This window comes from Theropithecus gelada, chromosome 15, assembly GCF_003255815.1.
Source record: "Theropithecus gelada isolate Dixy chromosome 15, Tgel_1.0, whole genome shotgun sequence".
In the NCBI taxonomy this organism is placed as follows: domain Eukaryota; kingdom Metazoa; phylum Chordata; class Mammalia; order Primates; family Cercopithecidae; genus Theropithecus; species Theropithecus gelada.
This window is the reverse complement of record NC_037683.1, coordinates 7,614,553-7,638,252: the sequence shown is the minus strand read 5'-3', so window position 1 is coordinate 7,638,252 and position 23,700 is coordinate 7,614,553. Positions and strand designations below refer to the sequence as shown.

General features: G+C 47.0%; 1 protein-coding gene across 2 annotated transcripts in view; it reads left to right on the top strand.

The window, feature by feature from the left end:
• Nucleotides 1-20,641, top strand: part of NUP214 (nucleoporin 214) — a 112,066-nt gene extending 91,425 nt beyond the window's left edge. For both annotated transcript variants that reach the window (XM_025359241.1, XM_025359240.1), the window contains exons 31-36: nucleotides 364-520; nucleotides 8,558-8,710; nucleotides 14,143-14,314; nucleotides 16,630-16,769; nucleotides 18,264-18,288; nucleotides 19,438-20,641. In XM_025359241.1, coding sequence (XP_025215026.1) covers nucleotides 364-520; nucleotides 8,558-8,710; nucleotides 14,143-14,314; nucleotides 16,630-16,769; nucleotides 18,264-18,288; nucleotides 19,438-19,471 — 681 coding nt within the window. In that variant the 3' untranslated portion in view covers nucleotides 19,472-20,641. The remainder of the gene's footprint in view (nucleotides 1-363; nucleotides 521-8,557; nucleotides 8,711-14,142; nucleotides 14,315-16,629; nucleotides 16,770-18,263; nucleotides 18,289-19,437) is intronic.
• Nucleotides 20,642-23,700: the final 3,059 nt, after the last annotated feature.

Below are 23,700 nucleotides of genomic sequence, written 5' to 3'. Positions count from 1 at the left end.
AATGTTTTCAAACTTTTTATTTGGTGGATCTCCTGTGGGTTTGGTTTTCCTGACTCTGGTATTGTGTCAAACAGACAGTGTGGGCAGCGTGGCAGATAAACGTTAAAAGTTCCCACCTACCATAAGTCATGTTTTCAGAGAACCGTGAACATGGAATAGCTTGAGAATTTCTCATAGGTAGGAAGTCCCTGTCCAGAGTCTAGCTTCTTTTGTGGTTGTTAGAGCATTTGTACCAGAACTAATCAGAGTTCTCTTGCTTTTTCCATTTGTACCAGCTGTGAGTACCTCCTGCCCACGGATGCAGCCTGCCATTTCATGATGACCTCTCATCCTATCTTGCTTCCTGACCCTTTTGTTTTTTAGCAATCATCCTCTTCCAGTGGTAGCGTGTTTGGGTCTGGAAACACTGGAAGAGGGGGAGGTTTCTTCAGTGGCCTTGGAGGAAAACCCAGTCAGGATGCAGCCAACAAAAACCCGTTCAGCTCGGCCAGTGGGGGCTTTGGATCCACAGCTACTGCAAGTAAGTTGAGAAGACTTTTCCCAGTCCCTTGGTACCCTGATGCCATTTTCATTCTTAGGGAGTTATCAAAGCTTCAGTGACAAATACAAAAAGAAAAAAAAAATATCTAGAAGGCCCATTTAAAATATCTTTCCCAAAGCAGTGTGATCTGTTTTGGTTTTTTATTTTTGGTTTTTTAATGAGATGTGCTATATAATCATGAAAAGACATCAGATCTGCAGGGAGAGGATCTGTGTATTGAGCTGCTCCCCTCTTCTCTCCCAAGGCCCAATTGTTCTGTTTCTTAGTATTGGAGTGACTTGAAGTGAAGGCAAGCAGACAAGCATAAATGAGCGGCAGCAGAGCAAGCCGAGGATGCTGGGAGGAGAGCGTGTAGACTTTCATTTGGGTAGTACTCTCCGAATTTTCCTTAAAATTCCGCTCCTGTGGGGAGATGTCATCCAAAAGTTGAAGCCTTTACTGTTTCTCACCTCTTACATTTTTGTTTTATTTTCATCTGAAGCTGTATCTGCTGGTACTTTCTTGAGCTAATTTCTTTTTTTTTTTTTTTTTTTTTTTTTTTGAGACGGAGTTTCACTCTTGTTGCCCAGGCTGGAGTGCAATGGTGCAATCTCGGCTCACTACAACCTCCGCCTCCCGGGTTCAAACGATTCTCCTGCCTTAGCCTCCCAAGTAGCTGGGATTACAGGCATGCGCCACCATGCCCAGCTGATATTTTTGGTAGAGACAGGGTTTAGCCATGTTGACCAATCTGGTCTCAAACTCCTCTACCCGCCTCGGCCTCCCAAAGTGCTGGGATTATAGGATGAGCCACCATGCCCAGCCTTCTTTAGCTAATTGTTTTAATTCTTTTTTTTTTTTTTTGAGACAGGGTTTCACTCTGTCACCAAGGCTGGAGTGCAGTGGCGCGATCTCGGCTCACTGCAAGCTCCGCTTCCCGGGTTCACGCCATTCTCCTGCCTCCGCCTCCCGAATAACTGGGATTACAGGCGCCTGCCATCACACCTGGCTAATTTTTTGTATTTTTTTATAGTAGAGACGGGGTTTCACCGTGTTAGCCAGGAGGTCTTGATCTCCTGACCTTGTGATCTGCCTGCCTTGGCCTCCCAAAGTGCTGGGATTACAGGCGTGAGCCACCGTGTCCGAACCTTTTTTTTTTTTTTTTTTTTGAGACAGAGTCTCGCTCTGTCGCCCAGGCTGGAGTGCAGTGCAGTGGCTGGATCTCAGCTCACTGCAAGCTCCGCCTCCCAAGTTCACGCCATTCTCCTGCCTCAGCCTCCCGAGTAGCTGGGACTACAGGCGCCCGCCACCATGCCCAGCTAATTTTTTGTATTTTTAGTAGAGAAGGAGTTTCACCATGTTAACCAGGAGGGTCTCGATCTCCTGACCTTGTGATCCACCCATCTCGGCCTCCCAAAGTGCTGGGATTACAGGCTTGAGCCACCGCACCCGGCCTTTTTTTTTTTTTTTTTTTTTTTGAGACAGAGTGTTGCTCTGTCGCCCAGGCTGGAGTGCAGTGGCACAATCTCGGCTCACTGCAACCTCCCGGGTTCAAGCAATTCTCCCAGCGCAGCCTCCCGAGTAGCTGGGATTACAGGCGCCTGCCACCCAGCCTGGCTAGTGTTTGTATTTTTAGTAGAGATGGGATTTTACCGTGTTGGCCAGGCTGGTCTTGAATCCTGACCTCAAGTGATCTGCCCACCTCAGCCTCCCAAAGTGCTGGGATTACAGGTGTGAGCCACCGCGCTCGGCCTTAAAAATTCTTTGTTGAGCTGTGTATTCATGGTTGGAAATGAAAGAAATCTGTTTGTGTAGATCTATTATCCTGCTGCTCAGACAGAGGCTGAGATTAGAAGTTGGGAGCCTGTCCTGTTTGTCTCAGCTTCTCTCATTTAATATGCTCTACATGAAATTTCTCTCATCTGTTGTGCTATGTGAGATCTCCATGAATCATGAGCTAGTGTTCTGCAGTCATGACGGATGTTTCCTTAATATTAAGACCTGTGCAGTTAGCAAAACTTTCTATCCTGATTTGCCCTTCTAAATTCCTAAATCAAAAACTAGTCATTTTTTTTAGTTCAGCCTGGGCAACACAGCAAGACCCCATCTCAAAAACCAAACAAACAAAAACCTAGTTATTTTGTTGTCACTGTCCACTCCACTAATACATAAGGAAAGATTACTTGTCGAGAGACACATACCTTTTAATTCGTGAAATTATATAATCAGAAGTTTTTGTTCTTTAGGTTTCAGTTGGCCAGGAGGGATTTAGAATCCTGAATCTTAGAAATCAAGTCTAGTAGTTTTCAAAAACCGTTTTTGCCAATGAACTCTTAAGTAGCATCCTGACAAGGAAAACACAAGTAGGTTCATGCTGAAGCAGGGGTCAAGAACTCCAAGACACACAGCTGGCTGGCACCACACGACTGCGAGGCTCCATAGCACATACTTTGAAAACATCGTCCTTTTATGGCTCTTCATTTTCCATTGAGGAAACAAGCCCAGAATGCTGAGGTCACAGAGTGAGAAAGTCACAGATGTAGAGCTCAGCTAGACTGTATGTCACATGCCAAACACAGAATCTGGCACAGAATAGACACTTACTAACATGCTCCACTGCAGTTAGAAATTTGGGTTTATCCCAGAGCTAAGGTATCATATGTGAGGTTGTGTTACTGGCCAATTTTGTTGAAAGTTAAATGTGTCATATCCCTGTAAACATTCATTTACTCATCTCTAATGCCATGGCTCTTGACTGTCAAGGAGTTGCCTTTTGTCAGTGGCTGGCTGTAGCTGGTTTGCACAGACATAGGAGAGCCAGCCATGCACATCTTCCCAATTGCTCGTTTGGTGACATCGTGTGGGGTAGCCTGAAAGTAGCCATCGTAGAGTATTGATATCATGGAAATCAGAAAACCCTACAAACCAGGGCTCCCCAGCCTGTCAAACATTACTGACTAATTCTTTTAATTCTGGTTTAAAGTAAACACATAACTATTCTTGATACCGGATAACCCGTTAGTCTTCATCTTCTAAATGTTGGCTGTTAACTATAAACCAACAATTTACATGTGTGCCTAAGGGAAGTTTAAGTGATTTTGAAGGAGTCGAGGAAACACTTAACATTATATTATTTTTAAAAACTAAGTATATGATTTTATTTCAACAGTTTTTGGGGGTACTAAGTGTATGATTCGATAATGAAAGGGACAGGAATTTTTTTTAACCCTGAGAGCCACCAAGTACAGGATAAGAGGAAGGAACAGTGGAGAAGGAAGAGCTGGGAGTCGTCTGGGGAAAGTCTACTCAGGATACTTTCTGCAGAATCATCAGTGACAGCCTCTTTCTCCTTAGGTGGCTCTGCATCATTTGATGCTTTGAGCACCACTTCTTTCCTGGACTGTATGAACTGATTCTCCTGGTTCCTTCTGCCTTTCAAACAATTCTTCCTCTGCTCCTCTTCTTTTCTCTACATTCTCTCCTTCCCCCCTACCAACCCCCTCACTCCCCGCTGCATTTTGCTATGGGGCATTCCCCATGGTCCTCTGGTTCATCACAATCTTCTTCTCCCTTCCCCCTGGCTCTTCCATTGTGGTCTAAAACTCCATGCCAAACTGAGTCTTAAGACTGCATTTATTTTGCCCCTTTTCCTACTCAAAACCCTTGGACAGCTTCCCACTGACTATAGGATAAAGTCCAAACAAACTTGAAACTGGAATTCAGGGCCCTCCTTGAGCTGGCCCCAAAGTACCTTTCTGACTATACTCAGTTCCCCAGCACGTTCCTTCTGGTTTGGCCAGTTTGTCTGCTTGCTGTCCACACAAGCATCCCTCCCTCACTTCCTCCAGGTTCACATGGCACCCTGCACCCACCTTCTGAGCCTGTCCTTTTAAGGATGAATGCGAGGCTGTTTCTGTGTGCAGTGCACCTTTGCCTGAGGGTCATTCAGGCCCATCATGATTGCTCCCTCTCTGGAAATCCTGCGGCCCTTGGATTTCATCACTACACAAACCATCAAGCAGAAATAAACCAGCCTTTATTAATCACCTACTGTGTGCCAGAAGCTCAATGCATGTGAGCTAACCACTTCTTACAACAGTGCTTTTAGATGTGGCTGTCCTCATTTCACTGATAGGAAAATCAGGTCCAAGAGGAGATATAGACTGCAGAAGCTGCACAGCTGTTCAGTGGCATAGCCAGGATTTAGTCCAGATGCTTTTCCCGAGCTTTGATGGGCCATGTTTACATAACGTCTCCCAGGTATGCCTTTTTTGGCAACACTTATGCATGGAAAAGACCCCATTATAGACAGTTATTTGAGCAGTTCTCTTTGTGACATTTATGCCCTGGGCTGCTTAGCCCTGAACCTGCCCACTTGACCCCTGAGAAGTCATGAGAACTATAACAATGACCAGGAGAGACAAGCTGAGAACACCAGTGCTTGGAGTTGGCATGTTCTGTATCCAGAAGCTCAAAGCTTGCAAGAAGGGCTTCTCTCTGTCATTCCCATAGACTCTACTAAAGAAAACCTGTGAACCCATGGGGTCATCTAAAAGTCACCACCACCGCGGATTGTTACCCATAAGGACCTGTTGCCTCCTTGAGTATTGTCCTGAGGACACTGTGTAGGGCCATTCCCAGCACATTCTTTCTGTTTAGGGTCCTGAAAGACATATTTGTTTCATCAGGAGATGAAGAAGCCATTTGATGATGATCATGTGGGTTCACGGGTCCCTCTACAACTGTTCTTGAAGAAAATATCTTGGAAAGTATCCTGGGCAAGAGCTTCTTGAGACACCCCTTCAGAGCGTGCATTGAATTCTTGTTCAGTGACTTTAGACCTGCGGGATGATACGGGGCCTGGTCTGGTACTCTTTGTGTCAAATTTAATTACTATCCAGTTTATATTAAGTATAATTTAATTCAGATTGGATCAGGCACGCATGTTGGATTATGCTAGTGTTTTTGCCAAATAAAAGACCAAAGAGGATCCATGTTTGGCCAGCAGGGCAGAAGCCCAGAGCAGATGACAGTCTTACCTGTACTTGGCACCCCTAAAGTGTCAGTCACAGATGGCTATGCAAAGACAAACTTGTTTTTTTTACTGGATAGTTTATTTACAAGTCAAAAAGAATCTTCTATAGTGAAATATTGTTCTGTTCGCCAAGATATTCTCTTTGGTAATATGAGAATATGGTAACGTATTTTCAAAAGCTAGAGATTGTGTTATTTTGGAACCATTAGGAGAAAACCAAGAAACACATGTTGACATTAGAAACAGAGTCGCAGTCATTGTTTTATGCTACTATGTTTCAGAGCAGTTTAAATCAATGGTAAAATGTCTCAACATGCAGAGCTCCTTGAGAGACTAAATGAGAGTGATTACAGCTTTAATGGTGTCATTCTTGGGATCTTTTATTTTTTTTTTGGTTTTTTTGGTTTTTTTTTTGTTTTTTTGAGACGGAGTCTCGCTGTGCTCCCAGGCTGGAGTGCAGTGGCGTGATCTCGGCTCACTGCAAGCTCCGCCTCCCGGGTTCACGCCATTCTCCCACCTCAGCCTCCCAAGTAGCTGAGACTACAGGCGCCCGCCACCACGCCCGGCTAGTTTTTTGTATTTTTAGTAGAGACAGGGTTTCACCATGTTAGCCAGGATAGTCTTGATCTCCTGACCTCGTGATCCACTCGCCTCGGCCTCCCAAAGTGCTGGGATTACAGGCTTGAGCCACCGTGCCCGGCCGGGATCTTTTAAAAATGAAAAAGATTTCATTATCTCCTGCTGACCTGCTCAGTGTCTTACTAGCTGAAGTGTGATTGAGATGTGGAAGGAGGAGGTTGAAGGAACAGAGAAGGGCAGCAGCCTTTTCTGAGGGTCCACAACATATCACACTAGTGCCCTGTGTGCATCATGTTATCTTCCCAGCATCCCGTGCAGAGTCAGGATTGCTGTCCTGTTATATGTGTGGGGAAACTGGGACTTAGTTAAGTCCTTGCCCAGGGTCACACAGCTATTAGGTAATCTCACCTGGGTCTGACTGCAAACTTCACTGCTTGTTCCACTACGATATGCCATAAAGATTTTAAAGTCAAAGAGTTTTAAATAGAGAAAAAGATTAAAAAGCCCAAAGACTTCTAAATGATATCTGACTTCCCACCACTATCTCAGTAAAATCATTTCACCTCTCATGTCATATGGTTGCACCAAATTTCTCCAAGAGGAGATTCAACCCCAGTCTTGCCTTTGAATTTGTTTGCTATTTGAATTTTGCATTGCTAGCACTAACAAAGTACAAAATTGCAGCCCTCTGTTCTTGAAATACCAAGTAAACGGAATGGCTGAGAAGCCTGTTTTTCATCTCCAGTGTCAAATGTACTGCCATTGAAGGAATCAAACTTAACTTTGGGCTAGCTCAATAAGGGGAAGGTCAAACTGCTCAGGAGGCCGTTTTGTGGGACTCCATCAAGGGATAAATTATCCTGTGGTACTGAGTTATGAGGGTGATACAAAGGGATTTCTTAACCACCCAGCTGCCAATGTCTGACATACCCGACCCTGTGGGTCCTTAGCCAGGCTCTCCAATTGTCAGCAGTGTTTTTCTAGGGCAGTGACCATAATGTGATGGGCCAAGTCATATTGTATTACTGGTGCCTGGAAATTTGAGGTGACTGGGTCCCAAAGTGAGGCCACTCACCTCCTGGATTGTGGATTAAGAGCATTGCATCTGGACGTATTAACCGTGTTGGCTCTCCTGTTAGGGTCGGTTTGTAACAGCACAAGTTGAGAGACCTGAGGAGTGACAGGTTAATGGGGGTGGGGGGGCCACCCCTTCCAACAGCTCAACTTTGAAAATGATGTTAAGTGCTCCCCCTCTTCCAGTCCTCTCCTTTCACCTTCCCTGTGAACACCTGACTGGCTTAGGGAGAGACTGGTCCTTTATTACCCACCCAGTGATTACCCAGAGCATACGCTGTGCCTCCCATTTATGCCTTGTGTCTTTGGGCATCCACTCCACTTCAGGATAGCTTCTGCCTGCCTTGTGGGCATATATTTAATAAAACACCCATCCAGACGTGGTAGGAAACGTGAGTTATTCCTTGCCTTCCCACCAACACCCCTCCCCCCACAAAAAAAAGTTTGAAAACTCTGACATATCCTATGCTGTATTTGAGTGACAGCTTCTGTGTATCTAGACTTTGGCTATTTATTGTCTGTCAGGTTTGCATTTCTTGTAACAGGTGAAAAAAAATTCTCAGCCATCTTGATTTTTAGTAGTTTCCTTTTTTCCTTTAATTCTTGGAGTGAATTCAGTGCATAGTTGAGAGAGGGGGAATGACCCCCTAGATAAGTATCTAAAAGGTCAAAGGCTTCATTAAACCTCTTAGAGGAAATCTGACTGGAAGTCTTGCTAGCCTCTTTCACATTCTTCAGACCATCCCTATATCCTCTTGGATCAAAGATAGGAGCACCATGATTTTTCTCATTTCACTGCCATTCTCTGAGCAGCTCGGGCAGCCATAAGCATGCTGAACTTGACTATAAAAGCAGTAAGTAAGTGCTAGAAGCCATTATGCCTGGTTTGGATTTGTTCTAACTTTAATTTCCCTAGTTTGACAAAATTTGAAGTTGGTCTTGGTGTGAAGAAACCAATCAAAGCAAACCCTTTCTTCAGAAGAAAGCAGCCTGTGGGGCTGAGCCATGGCCTCCATTGCTGGGCCATCCTGACACCTGCGGGAGCATGCCGTGAGCAAAGGAGCCTCTTCAGTGGGGCCTCTCACTGCTCCTTTGTTTTGTGCCTGTAGAATCATGCCAGAAAATCCTGAGCCTGGGTGCCAGAATGACTAAAAACTTCCCAGCAAGGTGCGTGAAAATCAGAGAAAGTGCCTGTCGCTCTGTCGCTCCGCTCCCTTGGGTTCTAGGCAGCTTGTCATTCCCATCTTCCCAAACACCCAGCTGATATTTTTTTCTTTGTTCTGAGAAGCAGGTAAAGACATTTCTCTCCCTCTGACCTCCCTCACATCTTCATCTCTTTGTCTCTTCAGATACCTCTAACCTGTTTGGAAACAGTGGGGCCAAGACATTTGGTGGATTTGCCAGCTCGTCGTTTGGAGAGCAGAAACCCACTGGCACTTTCAGCTCTGGAGGAGGAAGTGTGGCATCCCAAGGCTTTGGGTTTTCCTCTCCAAACAAAACAGGTACTCCTATGTCTATTTGTTATGGTTATCTTTTTATGCATATTGGTTTATGCGTAGATATCTGGAAGGAGACATCTCTAGGGTGGTTATCTCAAGAGAATAGGATTGGAGTAAAGAAGTTAACTGTTTCCTCCTCTTCATATTTACTGAGCATCTGCTGCATTCCTAACATGATTCCAGGTCTTCAAAAACATGTTTAAAAGCATAGAATGCAAGTAATGCAACCTTTTTTTTTTTTTTTTTTTTTTTTGTGAGATGGAGTCTAAATCTGTTACCAGGCTGGAGTTCAATGGTGCGATCTCGGCTCACAGCAACCTCCGACTCCCTGGTTCAAGCAATTCTTCTGCCTCAGCCTCCCTAGTAGCTGGGATTATAGGCATGTGCCACCATACCCAGCTAATTTTTGTACTTTTAGTAGAGACGAGGTTTCACCATGTTGGCCAGGCTGGTCTCCATCTCTTGACCTCATGATCTGCCCACCTCGGCCTCCCAAAGTGCTGGGATTACAGACGTGAGCCACCGCGCCCAGCTGTAATGCAACTCTTTAGAGAACACAGAGTCTTCTTGGGAAGAAAACATTGTAAATATTTTACAGCTGCAGAACAACCAAAGTAAAGGAACACATAAGGAAATGATAACTAAAGTATCAACAGGAAAGCATCCTGAGTCATGGATTTGTTGGGGTGCCCATTATTTGTGAGGGTCAAAGCAGATTATCTGTTTAATTTCTCATCTGTATATTACTATCCCCTCTTTCGCAAACCGGTTTTTTTTTTTGTTGTTTTTTTGAGATGGAGTCTGGCTCTGTCACCCAGGCTGGAGTGCAGTGGCGCAATCTCGGCTCACTGCAACCTCTGCCTCCCAGCTTCACGCCATTCTCCTGCCTCAGCCTCCCGAGTAGCTGGGACTATAGGCGCCCGCCACCACGCCCGGCTAATTTTTTGTATTTTTAATAGAGATGGCATTTCACCATGTGAAATGGTGATGGTCCCAATCTCCTGACCTTGTGACTCCCCACCTCGGCCTCCCAAAGTGCTGGGATTACAGGCGTGAGCCACCACTCCTGGCCCCCAGATCCCTTTATTTTTAGTTGAAGTATATGTGTATCCACAATCCAAATAGCATAAGTACACAGCTGAATTAATTTTCATAGTTGACACCCATGTAAACAAGGAAAAGGAACATTACTAGCACTACTTTTTATCCCAGCATTACTATTAAAGTATACATTTATATAAACTATATGCCTTTTTATAATCATGTATGATGTATTTATAACTAAAAATTTTTAAAGAACAATATATGTTTAGATCTGAAAACGTACTTCATTTCTGTCATCTGCCTCTCCATTCTGTTTCTGTCTCTGAGATCTGCGGGGAGTCTGCACTCCTGTTCTTGTTGATGGAAAGTTGTGTGAAAAGAATTTTTTTTAAGACAGGGGGGTCCAGGGTAGGCTGTTTGAGCAAGCAGCTTTTGAAAGCAAACTCCCCGTGGGTAAGTGGGCAGGACACTTGGCCCTCGTATGTATAGGATGCTCTGAAATATGCTAATTCCAGAGGAAGGATCCAACCTCAGGACTAGATGCATCGGTGGCTCTGACTTGGGAGTAAGGCTGCCCCAAATTAATACATGGAGTCTCATGTGTAGAGCCTGAAGTGCTGTGGTTTCCAAATCTACTGTGTACCTTACCTCAGACTGTGACTCAGGTAGCTTAGTCCTTGGTTGCTAGTTGTTAATACTGCTCCTAGAAATTAAAACAATATTCTGGAATGGGCTTCGCAGCTTTCTTTTTGCCACACACACAGTGCATTATTTAAAAATGAAAGGGCCACAAGGCTTTTATCCCAGTTAGAAAGGCACATCGTGAACATTTCAACTGGGGAATATTAGTTCATCGATCATCAAAACTTTGTATGTTTTTAGAAGACTGATAATGTTTTCTTTGACTCTTATGGTTTTCCTATATATGGTTCTTTATCCTGGGATTATGTCCCCATTGAATTGGAAATCTGACCTTTGAAATTGCGCCTGTAATCCCAGCAGTTTGGGAGGCTGAGGTGGGAGGATCACTTGAGCCCAGAAGTTCAAGACCAACCTGGGCAGCGTAGTGAGACCTTTATCTCTAAAAGAAAAAAGGAATATCACACCTAATTCAGATACTGGGTACAGTGGCTCACACCTGTAATCCCAGCACTTTGGGAGGCCAAGGAGGACAGATCACTTGAGTCCAGGAGTTTGAAACCAGCCTAGGTAACATGGCAAAAACCTGTCTCTACAAAAAAAAAAATGCAAAAATAAGCCAGACACAGTGGTGCATGCCTGTAGTCCCAGCTCCTCAGGAGACTGAGGTGGGAGGATCAATTGATCCTGGGAGGCAGAGATTGCAGTGAGCCAAAATTATGCCACTGCACTTCATCCTGGGCAACAGAGCAAGACTGTCTCAAAAAAAGAAAGAAAATCTGACCCTTTTATTTGTCCAGTCTTAGAGAAAATATATGCCTCAACTTTTCATAGTATTTATTTATTTGCCCCATGAAACTGTAATACTTAGATTGAGGACTCAAATAGAGAAAAATTATCTTTCAGGTACATAAGATGAATGAACTAGTAACCATAAACATCAAAGCGAAGGCAGGGGAAAGACCACGCCCCCTCATGTTTCAGGGACTTCATCTCTCTGCAGCCGAACTCGTATTGGTTCTGGGAGAGCTTTTTCTGTCGAAAGAGGGGACTGAAAGTCCGGAGTAGAAGGAAGGGCTGCTGTGAATGGAGGAACTGCCTTCCTGCGCAGGCATCGGGGCAGTCACTTTTTGCTGTAAGAGAGATTTTAAGTTGATGATTTGGATGGGTCTTTGAAAAATTCCAAAGTGTCTATCCTCCCTTCTGTAAAATTGCATTAGAAAATAATTCTGAGACGGGCGGATCACGAGGTCAGGAGATTGAGACCATCCTGGCTAACACGGTGAAACCCTGTCTCTACTAAAAAATATAAAATACTAGCTGGGCGAGGTGGCGGGCACCTGTAATCCCAGCTACTCGGGAGGCTGAGGCAAGAGAATGGCGTAAACCCAGGAGGCAGAGCTTGCAGTGAGCTGAGATCCGGCCACTGCACCCCAGCCTGGGCGACAGAGTGAGACTCCGTCTCAAAAAAAAAAAAAGTCCTGCTGGAGGTCATCCAGGGAGAGGACAGGAGGAAGGTGGGATGGAGTGAAGATGGCCTTGCTGCCCTGCCCACCATGGTCAGTGGTCTACACGCTGCTTTCTCGCTCAAGTGTTAGATTTGGAGGGAGGCAGGCAGGGGATGAATGATGGGAAGATGAGAGGTGGACGTTTGAGTCGCACAGACCTTGTTCCAGTCCCAGCTCTAGCACCCACCAGCTGGCTAAAGTTTGGACAAGTGGCATATTCTCTAAGTCTCAGTTTCCTCCCCTGTGATGTAAGGATCCCAGGTTTATTGGGAGGATTTAAGAGAACTGCTGTGAAGCCCCTGGCATAGAGTGGGCCCTCAATAAATCAGAAAGTTTATCATCATTGATTATTAGAAAATTTATATTTCTTCTGGAGAAGAAATTTATGAAATACGGCAACTGATAAAATCGAACCCCTTCTGCCATCAGGAGGGAGTTACCTGTTTAAGCCAGAGTGACTGTTTTCTTCCTGTGTAATTTGGCTGGGACCCAGGTGTGTTGTTTGGGGGCTTTTTCTCTCTGTGTATACTTAACCGCCACCCCTCCCCTGTCCAGTTTATTTTCTGTATCGTCATGACTTCCTATTTTTCACTCACCTTCCACCAAGAAGTCTAAGCAATATTGAAAAAAAGGCACTGGATAAAGCCCTGCATGTCTAGGAAGAAAGTGTAACTAGATCTATGATCAGTCTTAAATAATTCAACTGTAAGTGTTTTTTAGCACTTTTTTTTTCCAGTCTGTTATATTTATAACCCAACAGTCTCCATTATCATGGCTTGGAATTTCACTCAAGGTTTTAAAATGCGGAATGTTAACCCAAACATGAGCCTTAGCAAAAAAGTATCTTCTCAGTTTTGCAGCCTACCACTATTAATGGCAAATAGGCACATGAGTGAATCACAAAGTAACAGTTAACTGAGGAATTCAGCTGACAACTTTTCATACCCAGGATTTGATCTTTCCTGATTCAGACAGCAGAATCTTGTGTTGTGATTACATAAAGAATAAGAAGTCTAGATTTCATCCCTCTAACAACAGATTCACTTTCTGAAAGGGGAGAAAAGTCTTGTCGCTAAGCCACCATTACTCCCGCCAGCATGCAGTTCATGGGCCAAAACTCACTTTAAGAAGTACTACCCTTTAGAGACTGCTCCCAGTTAGAGCACATTTCTTATGCCATTCTGTTCCGTTCATTCCAGAAGACACTCACTGAGTGTCTGTTCTAATACTTTAGAATGATTTCAGCAGTATCTTGGAAGTTTGGGAACCCACATCAGGAATAGCTCAGGGGAGGATGTTTTGTCTTCCCGCCTGACAGGCATCACCATCAATCAGAGTAGGGTGCCCCATGTGTGACCTCACCCTTGTCTGTGTGGTCACCTGTGTGGTGCTGCCCTCTGGCAGCCTGAGCTCACTGGGCAGCAATGTTGGCAACTTGCAGAAGGCATCTGAACTCTAGGGCTGTCCTCACTGTTGACTTACTATTTTATTAGATTTATACAGCAGCCTACCTCCAAAGAAGAAATTTGGTGTATTTTTTAATTGAGAAGTAATTCCAAACTGCAGGAGAAAAGCATTTAAAAAAAAAAAAAAAACCTTCTCCACTGAGCGAAAGAAAGAGAGACTCCGACGAGAGATGTAGGAGCCATGAGACTGTAAATAAATAAAAAGCACCTGGCTGGGCGCCATGTGCACGTCTGTCTCTGCTATGACCCAATTCAGGAATTCTCCCTGAGAGGGGATTTTGAGCCTCTGATTTTATAATTTGGGTTTCTGTGAAGCTAGATGTCTTGCCTGCGTACTGATAAGTAATATAGTCTGTCATCTTTTTGACAGCTGGGTAGGGATTGGAGTTTTCGAGAATGGTTTTTCACTCCAAACAGCTCAGAGGACCTGCAAGGGTGGGAGGTGCACCGAGTGGGCTCTCTGAGGTCTGCTCACACGGCTTCACACTGACTTCACAGGGTTTGCAGGAGCTCTCCTGAGGGGACCCCAGAGCCCTCTGATGGAAATGGAGGGGGGTGGTTTGCTTTGAGGGCTTTTGTTTTGTTGTTTTCATTACTATTTTCTTGATAGAAGGGCCGGTGGGTGTTGCTCTTTAGTTCTTGCATTTGAATTGCTGACATCCTCTTTTCCCTTTTTTTCTTCCTATTTTGATTTGGTTTCTCATTGCTTAATGTCTTCTCTTCCTATCTCCTCCTCTCTTTCTCCCTATTTCTGTTTGTTTGCCTCTGTTTTGCTCAGGTGGCTTCGGTGCTGCTCCAGTGTTTGGCAGCCCTCCTACTTTTGGGGGATCCCCTGGGTTTGGAGGGGTGCCAGCATTCGGTTCAGCCCCAGCCTTTACAAGCCCTCTGGGCTCGACGGGAGGCAAAGTGTTCGGAGAGGGCACTGCGGCTGCCAGCGCAGGAGGATTCGGGTAAGCCCCCTGGGGAGGGCCCTTGGGAACCCACATGCCAGCCAAAAAGCACTAGGGGCCTGTACTCGTGCTCTGAAAAGAAATTTGACCATGAGCTGAAGGCCCCTCCCTTGAAACTGGTGAACAACTCCCTCGAGGATTCCTGTTCCTCTCCAGGGTAAGACTCATTTCTTTTAAGCCAGGCTTTGTTGAATTCATGGGTGGACCTCAGCTGTGTTGCTGTTCCCTCGTATGAGAAATGCTGGTCATCAGAGCCCCTGTTCTCCTGCTGGGGCTAAAGGAAGGCACCAGCCCTGCCTTAACTACTGCTTTGTAGCCAAGGGGTACTCCCTTGTGGAGCTTCTGTTAGGAAGTCCTCAATGAATGGTTTCCACCAGATTCTTTCATCTTGGGATTATTCTGTGTTAGACCCATTGTCCTTGAACAAACAACTCCCTGTGTCCCCTGCTCCCCTGCAGCCCCCACAGTGAGTATTCAGTTCCACAGGTCCCCCGCCATGGGAAGATCCTGGATGATCAGGAATTTCGAAGCTGCTTTCATTGCCTCATGTGCGTCTGCACTGGAAAAGGCCATGTTAGGGAGTTGCTTTTAAGGGCAGAATTTCAGTCTGGTTGCCAAAACCCCAAGGGAAAAAAAATCTTCACCCCACCACAACATCCCAATTTAAAAATTGTACATGGGGTGACTACCAAGTCTGTCATTCAAAGGAGGTGTTGATGCCTGAAAGTTCTAAAATGCCTCTCACCACAGTACTGGGCTCAACATGAGCTGAAGACTTGGGGGAGGGGAGATGATTTTGTCTGGGGGAATTGTAGAGATACTTGGGATCTGAGTCTTGGCAAGCTAACAGCATCTTTATCCTGAAAATAAACTATAGTATGTTCTTACTCACACCCTTTCCCTCCATGCAAGATGCTGGAGCGCAGCAGCAAGAGTGAGGGTTGGCCTGCTGCTGCTCCTGTTTCACAGGGAGACTAATGCCTTAGGTTTGCCCTCAGGAAACCCCAAGAATTAAAGTTAGGGAAAGCTTGGAAAGGACAGTTAGAGACCCACTTAGGCTGGTATTCTCAGAGGTCTTAATGGATGCTGTTCTCTGCAGTGATGACCTAGCACATAGTACCACAGAGTTGGTGGAAGGTTTGGGTTGACTGGGTATCTTGAGAATTGATTTATTTATTTGAAACCAGCTGTTTTCTTTACTAGTAGAAAAGTATCATATTCTGCCTTGGGGCAGCTCTCACACAAATCCTGACTGGCTGGTTAGTCAGTCCTAAAAAGGGTTAATACCAGGTCAGTTATTAAATCCCCATAAAAGCCCATTACCTTCTTCCAGGTCCCTGGCCATGAGCCTGTCTCCTACCCTGAAGGGCAGGCCTCTGAGAAGGGCAGGCTGTTGCTGATGAGGCCCAAGGCAGGAGGAGGAAGGGAGCAGATGCTCCTGGGAGAAAGTCCAATGAGAGCAGATCCCTTGGCCACCTTTGTATGGAAAGAGCCTTGACCTCACCATTAACAGTGAATAGAATGGTGGGAAGGGGGAGTTTTAGATACTTTTTCTTGCTTTGGGGTTGACTCTTGCCCCAGGTGCTGTCCCTTCTCCCAGAAACCACTGATGTATTTCCCTCACCTGGTCACCTCCAGACCCCAGAAGCTCTCGCCAACCCAGCTGAATTCCTCTGCAAATGATTCAAGGGGCTCTGGTAGGCCACACAGTGCCACCTTCTGTGCTGGACCATATCTGGAGGGAGAACTGAGCGAGGGTGCACAGGGGATTGTCTCCAGGTGGGGCCAGCAGGGGAAAGAAAATGGTAGCCACTTTTACATTGTTTTGGATAGTAATTATTGATTCAGGAAACAAATACAAAATCCTGAATGAAACGACTTGGAAAACGTAAATAGAATCAAGATCCCAAGAGGAGCTGAAGATAAATAAATGGGAGCAGGATGTGGGGGAATGGTCGGTAAGTGAGAAATGCTAAAATGATAGAATAAAGCTTCAGGATTGTTGGAGGTAGAGCAGGAAATGTGTACTGCATAGTTCCCAAATGCCCTGGTGTTCTGATAGGGGATGGAAACCAAAACACTGGCCAGGTTGGATTTCATACTGTAGTCCTGCCGTTTTTCTTCCCAGAGCAGAGATAAAAGTTGGCCCTGGACGATAGCTCGTTCTCTCTAAAAGGCTGCTAGTTAGGCCCAGCCTGTCACCCTGGATCATGTGTGTCGTGTATATTGAGATTTACGGCAGGGGGCTGAGGCTTGCAGATGGCCGAGTGGTGAGAGGCCCCACTGACCTCGGTCTGTTTCTCACTGGAGCGCAGGTTTGGGAGCAGCAGCAACACCACATCCTTCGGCACACTCGCGAGTCAGAATGCCCCCACTTTCGGATCACTGTCCCAACAGACTTCTGGTTTTGGGACCCAGAGTAGCGGATTCTCTGGTTTCGGATCAGGCACAGGAGGTAAGCTGCCACAAGTTCTCCCTGCTCAAGCACAGTGGGTCCCTCTTGCCTTCTTCCCCCAAACAAATGAGTATGTTTTACCTGACCAGTCTGTTTAGTATTTTAAAAGCTGACCAGGCACGTGGCTCATGCCTGTAATCCCAGCACTTTGGCAAGGCGGGAGGATCACTTGAGCCCAGGAGTTTGAGACTAGCGTGGGCAACATGGCAAGACCCCATTCTCTACAGAAAATTTTAAAATTGGCCAGACATGGTGGCACACACCTGTGGTCCCAGCTACTCAGGAGGCTGAAGCAGGAGGATCACTGGAGCCCGAGAGGTCGAGACTGCAGTGAGCTGTGATTGCACCACTGCACTCCAGCCTGGGTGACAGAATGAGACCCTGTCTCAAAATAAATAAATACATAACATACTGAAAGTGGCTGAAAAAAAAAATTTTTTTTTTTCGCTCACTGTAAACTCCGCCACCCAGATTCATGCCATTCTCCTGCCTCAGCCTTCTGAGTAGTTGGGACTACAGGCGCCCACCGCCACACCTGGCTAATGTTTTGTATTTTTAGTAGAGACGAAGTTTCATTGGGTTAGCCAGGGTGGTCTCCATCTCCTGGCCTCATGATCCACCCGCCTCAGCCTCCCAAAGTGCTGGGATTACAAGCGTGAGCCACCACGCCCAGCCGAAAAATATATATATTTTTTAGGTTTTGGTTAGGCTTAGAACATTGTGTCATTTCTTACCAAAGAAATTACTGTCTTTATTTCCTCTCAGGATTTGAGAAGCCCAACATAATAATGGTCTTACTAGGCCTTGGTTTAAAAATCTAAGCCAACAGACTCAAAAAAAAAAAAAAAAAGAAAACACGTAGAAACTTCACAAAACATCTTGCATTTGTTTAACACTCTGCGTCTTCAGATGGCAGAATATGTGTCTTCCGTTTTGTTCTTGCAATAAACTGATGAGGCACAGAATTTAGGTGTCATTACAATCGTACCAATGAAGAAACAAACTCCAAGGAACTAAGTGATTTGCCTAGAGTCAGTTAGCAGCAGAACCAGGCCTAGAATCCAGCCATCTTGCTTCTCTGGCCCTCAAAAAGAAGAGGAAGCAAATGGATGGAAAAACAACCACAGCACACACAAAAAAAAGTTTTCCTAATGAAATGAATCTGTGTGATCCAGCGCAGTTGAGAGAGAGGCCAAACCAGAGACCCTCTGCCTACAGCTGGGGCCGGGGAGGGAGGAAGAACCTAAAATACCAAGAAGATAACTCATAAAAAGTAAAGGATTTCTTCTGCCTTCTGGGGGATCTGAGCAGCTCCAGAGGACAAACTCAGAATAAAGGGGCTTCTGCATGTACCTTTCCTGCCTTCCTGTAGGTGGGGGAGGCACGGAGGGCTTCCCATGAATGAGAAGCACAGGAGGGCAGGCACTTAGCATGGGGACCACCTTCGTCTTTCGAGTGGACGCGTGCTTTTAACTTCTCTCTTCTGCTTTTCAGGCTTCAGCTTTGGATCAAATAACTCGTAAGTATCCCCCTTTTTGAGTCTGACCTTAATTAAAAGCATTAAATAAGGTTGGAAGTGTGTGGATCTTGCTGGATTTGTGCATTTTCTTTTCATTTTTTCCTGTTTTTAGAGTTTGTCCTGGAAGTGTGGGGGTTCAGCAGCAGGGTTTGGGTTTTGTGGACTTGCTCTTCTCTGTAGCAATGTGACAGAAGGTGCCAGGCCTCACCTTCTTAAGAGACATGGTTCAGAGAGAAAGAGAGCAGCCTGCCAGTGAGCCGGGCCTGAGGGCAGCGCTGAGAAGATGCTGCTCGTGACTGCCCTTGGGGGTTTCTCGGAAGCCGTGTGCTAACCCCTGGGCTCTGGGCCATCACCAGGTCTCATGTGCTGATCCATCCTCTTTGCTTCTGTGTAGAATTTCATGGTGTTAAAATTCAGTCTCAGCCAGGTGGGTGGCTCATGCCTATAATCCCAGCACTTTGGGAGGCTGAGGTGGGAGGATTGCTTGAGCCCAGGAGTCAAGACCAGCCTGGGCAACATAGTGAGACCCCATCTCTACTAAAAATTTTAAAAATTAGCTCTGCATGCTGGCTCATGCCTGTGGTCCCAGCTACTCCAGAAGCTGAGGTGGGAGGATCACTTGAGCCTGGGAGGTCGAGGCTGCAGTGAGCCAAGATGGTACTGCTACACTCCATCCTGGGTGACAGCCAGTCCCTATCTCAAAAGGAAAAAAAAACAAAACAAAACTGGACAGACACAGTGGCTCACACCTGTCATCCTAGCACTTTGGCAGGCCAAGGTGGGCAGATCACTTGAGGTCAGGAGTTTGAGACCAGCCTGGCCAACATGGTGAAACCCTATCTCTACTAAAAATATATATACATACATAGATACACACACACAAATTAGCCAGGCATGGTGGTGCATGCCTGTAATCCCAGCTACTTGGGAGGCTAAGGCAGAAGAAGTGCTTGAGCCCGAGAGGCGGAGGTTGCAGTGAGCTGAGATCACGCCACTTCACTCCAGCCTGGGCAACAGAGTGAGACTCTATCAAAAAAATAATAATAATAAATCGGAGTCCTGACCTTTGCACACAGGCAGAGCAGCAGAGCCTGTGACTGCTCAGTGACAGAGCAGCTGACTCCACCACTCTCCTGTGCTTCCTTGCAGGTCTGTGCAGGGTTTTGGTGGCTGGCGAAGCTGAGGGGGTGTCAGCAGGCCCTTTGGTCCCTGCGACCAACTGCATCCTCAGCTGCTTCACCGAGAAATGCTGGAGCAGGCTGCTCAGACCGACGCTGCCATCAGAACACATACACCCAGAAAGAAACAACAGAAATCGAAACTCACGAGACGCGTGATTACTTGTTTTATATTTCGCGTTGGGTTTCCCTGCCACTATTAAACTGTCTGTTTCTGTCAGAATGTATGTGCGTTTTTTCAGATCACAGCCAAGGAGATAGCCCCGTTTCTGTGGCTCTGAGAAGCCAGCAGAGCCTCCATCAGCCAGCACTGTGTCTTCAAGGATGGCATCCAAAGTCACCAGCGTCGGGTGTTGGTAAATAGCATCGAATGTGCCATGGTCTCACTTGGACCTAGCGCCCTCCACGTAGGGAAGAGGTTGAAGGCTGGTGGGTTGTCTTTTTGAGGCCAAAACTTGGTTATCTCCTCTTCATGTTCTTTTTGCCGTTGTATATCAGGACCATCCAAGGACACACTCTGAGATTGAGAAGAGGCACAGGAAGCCACTCATGCCAGCAGCAGTTGAGTTTCAGAAGCAGGCATAGCGCTCTTCAGTACAACAATAGCCAGCGTGAGGCAGGACAGTGCTGCCCCTTAGCCGGCCTTGTCCGCTCATCTCCATGTGGCTCTTGGGTGCTATGTGTCCTACTCCGGAGAGGAGGGACCAGTTGCTTGAGAAGACAGCCTTTATATTCTGTATGTGGCAGTGACATTGGTAACCACACCTACCCAGTGTCTGCTAACCACAGTGCCGATAGCCCTTGGGTAGACCCAGGAAGTGGGAAGACACTGCTATTGCCGGACAACACTAGCAGAACGGTAGTGGATTTGACAGCAGTGTTTGCTAGCACGGCCCAGAACTGCAGTTCTGTTACAGTGCTTCTTTATCTTTAATGCAGTATCTTTGAGGCCTGTAACATCCTAGATGGTTGCCATCAAACAAGGACCATCTCGCATTGAAAACAGATGTAAGACTTTCTCTTTCAGACCCAGAATCTGACAGCACTTTGGCTTGGGTCATGAGCAGGGGCGAGTTGGGAAGGGAATTTTTTTTTTTTTTTTTTTTGAGTTTTACATATTGGCAGGTTGTTTTTTTTTCATGTTTTAATAAAAGTTTGACATGACATTAATTCATGTTGCGGAGAGTGTGACCTCCTTGGTTCTGATGGCTTAAGGGGGGACAGTAGACCATGGTGAGGTCCCCACTGTGTCACCACCTGGTCTGAGGGTCCCCATCTTGCCTATGCCCCAGCATCACCTGCAGAGTTCTTTGTCAAGTACACATTCCCAGCCTCCATCCTGGGGACTCTGGCTCCAGAGGACTCAGATAGAGGCTAGATACCCACCTGGCTTTGTTTTTGGTGATTTCTTAAGCTCGCAAGAGGAGGAATCTCATTGTATAGCACTGTTGGGTTTCAGAAATCCCTCCCTCAACCAGATGCCAGCAGAGCCAAGAGCTGAAATTAGATCCGTGGTGTCTCTGGATGTCTGTCACCCTGCACTCTGTGCAGTTAGGAGAGGGAGGGGCTGTCTGTACGGTCCGTTATCTAGGGGCCCTGCCTCTCCCAAAGAGCTGGGGTCTCCAAAAATTTAATGTGTGCCCTTTTTGGTCCTTGTAGAATTGAAGAGCCTGACACCTTCTCCACCCTGTGTTCACAGGAGGCCCTCTCAGCCATGAAGTGGGGGGACAGTCCCCAGTGACATTCACAGCCAGTCACAAGGCATGTTTCTCCCACGTGGGCTCGTGCTAGTTTGTATACAGAGGCCATCTGGAGACAAAGGGACTCAAGCTCTGACAGGAGAGGCTCATGGCGGAGGGCTTAGCTTTAAAGGGGGAGGTGCTGCAGGCTCCATTCTGCCCTTGGCTGTCATCCTGCTGACTGGCACCCAGGCCGAGCCAGTCTTCTCCTACCCTTCTGCTTCCCCCTGGACACTCCTTTTTATAAATAGAAATGGTTCGGCCTAAACCCTTGACCTCAAATTCTCTGCGTTGATCCTCCATTGAGGTGGCATGTGACATCTCTCCATAAGGCACTATCAGCTGTGCTCAGGCAGATAACACCCCCACTCCCTGTCAGGCAGCAGCCCCGGAAGAATGTCCTACAGGCCTGTGAGCCCCTCCAAGTTTCTTTTTTGGGTTCGATTACAGTGGTAGATGGCAGGGGTCAGCTCAGCCTGCATCCCCTGACGCCCGAGCTGTCGGGATGTCCGGCTGGAATGCACGGTCGCTCCCGCCTGCCCGGGGAGGAGATGGCGGGGCTTGAGCCGCCTCCAAATCAGGGCAGGCAAAGAGTCTGGATGATGACAAGAAGGGGTCCCAAGGATGCCCACGCAGCCCTTCTGGGGCATGTGCTGCAGTGGCAGGCACAGGCAGCTTCATTTATGTTTCTGTTCCGCTTAACTCTGGAAAGGGGGAAGGCAGACTGCGCTAGGTCGTGTTTTGCTTGGCTTTTCCGGACACACATATCCCACTGGTAATGGGTGCTTCAGATGGCAACACAGGGATAGAGGCCAAATTAAGCTCCTCAGGGATGGGTAGAAAGAACCCCAGTTACACAATGACACAATCCCAGCCTCTCGTTGGGGCAAAAGTGTGAGTCCTGTGGCACGATGACGTGGCTGAGCCAGTGGTCCCCTCCACATGGCCCTGCCTACCTGTGAGTGTCCTGGTGCCTGCTTTCAGCTTTGAGTTCTCTGTGGCAGCCTCCGGAGAGGCTCCTAGGTCAGGTGTCTGGCATTACAGAGGGAGTGGAGTGTGCAGGCTGCCCTCACTCTAACCCCCACCTGCTCTGTAACCAGATCGAGGTGCTTGGCGTCTATGTCTTGAGAGTTTTTCCCCTCAGTTGTAAAGTAGAATTCGAATACCTGTCTGGCAGGGCGGTGGTTCGGACTAAATGAGGTGGACCTGGCACAAACCTGCTTCCCAGTCTTGGTGATGCTGTTGTGCTCACCCACAGGCTCTGGCCTGACATCTGGGTGAAATGGTCCCAAGTTGGTTCCCACTTCGACTTCATCTGGTTTGTGGGGTAGGGACATCTCCTGCCTGGCCTTCAGCCCCCTTATCAAGCACAGGACCCCGCTGCTGGGGAGTGGTGCGGCTCTAGTGCAGCGCTCAGGCTTTCGTTGGAGATTCTTCATCAGGGCTGGGCTAGGCCCTTGAATCTATTTTTCCTAAAACAGTGATTTCCTAAAGCGAGTGACTCTTGTACAGATGGTCCGCGAACCCCATGGGCCTTCTGCTTTAATCTAAGGACAGTAGCCATAAATACCCACCCAGGGGGCATCTGAAACACAGAACCCAGCTCCCACGGACATGTTTATTTTGCAGTTAATCCAGGCTAAGGGATTTTATCTGAAATGGTTGATAAGAAACACAAGTGCAAATTCAAGCTGCTCTCTGGCACCTGCTCAAAAAAGAAAAACTCTGAAAGTACAAGTGGGCCAAGTCACCTCCTTGCCAATCAAACACTTTGAACGCTCCTCTGTGAGTCCCCCTAACAGGAGGAAAGACCTTCCTTGGCCTCGTCCCGCCTGGCAGCAGCTCACCCCACTTAGCTTCTGGACTGCCACTTAGTTGTTTATTCTATTTAATTGTTTTTAGACAGAGTCTTGCTCTGTCACCAGGGTGGAGTGCAGTGGTGCAATCTCGGCTTACTGCAACCTCCGCCTCCCAGGTTCAAGTGATTCTTCTGCCTCAGCCTCCCGAGTAGCTGGGACTACAGGCGCCCGCCACCACGCCCAGCTAATTTTTGTATTTTTAGTAGAGACGGGGTTTTACCATGTTAGCCAAGATGGTCCTGAACTCCTGGGCTCAAGCCATCCGCCCTCCTTGGCTCCCAAAGTGCTGGAATTACAGGCATGAGCCAGCGTGCCTGGCCGCATTTGTAATTTCTCTTAGAAGACCTGTCCAGAGGCTGGGCGCGGTGGCTCAAGCCTGTAATCCCAGCACTTTGGGAGGCCGAGACGGGCGGATCACGAGGTCAAGAGATCGAGACCATCCTGGCTAACACGGTGAAACCCCGTCTCTACTAAAAATACAAGAAAATTAGCCGGGCGAGGTGGCGGGTGCCTGTAGTCCCAGCTACTCGGGAGGCTGAGGCAGGAGAATGGCGTGAACCTGGGGGGGCAGAGCTTGCAGTGAGCCGAGATCACGCTACTGCACTCCAGCCTGGGCGACAGAGCAAGACTCCGTCT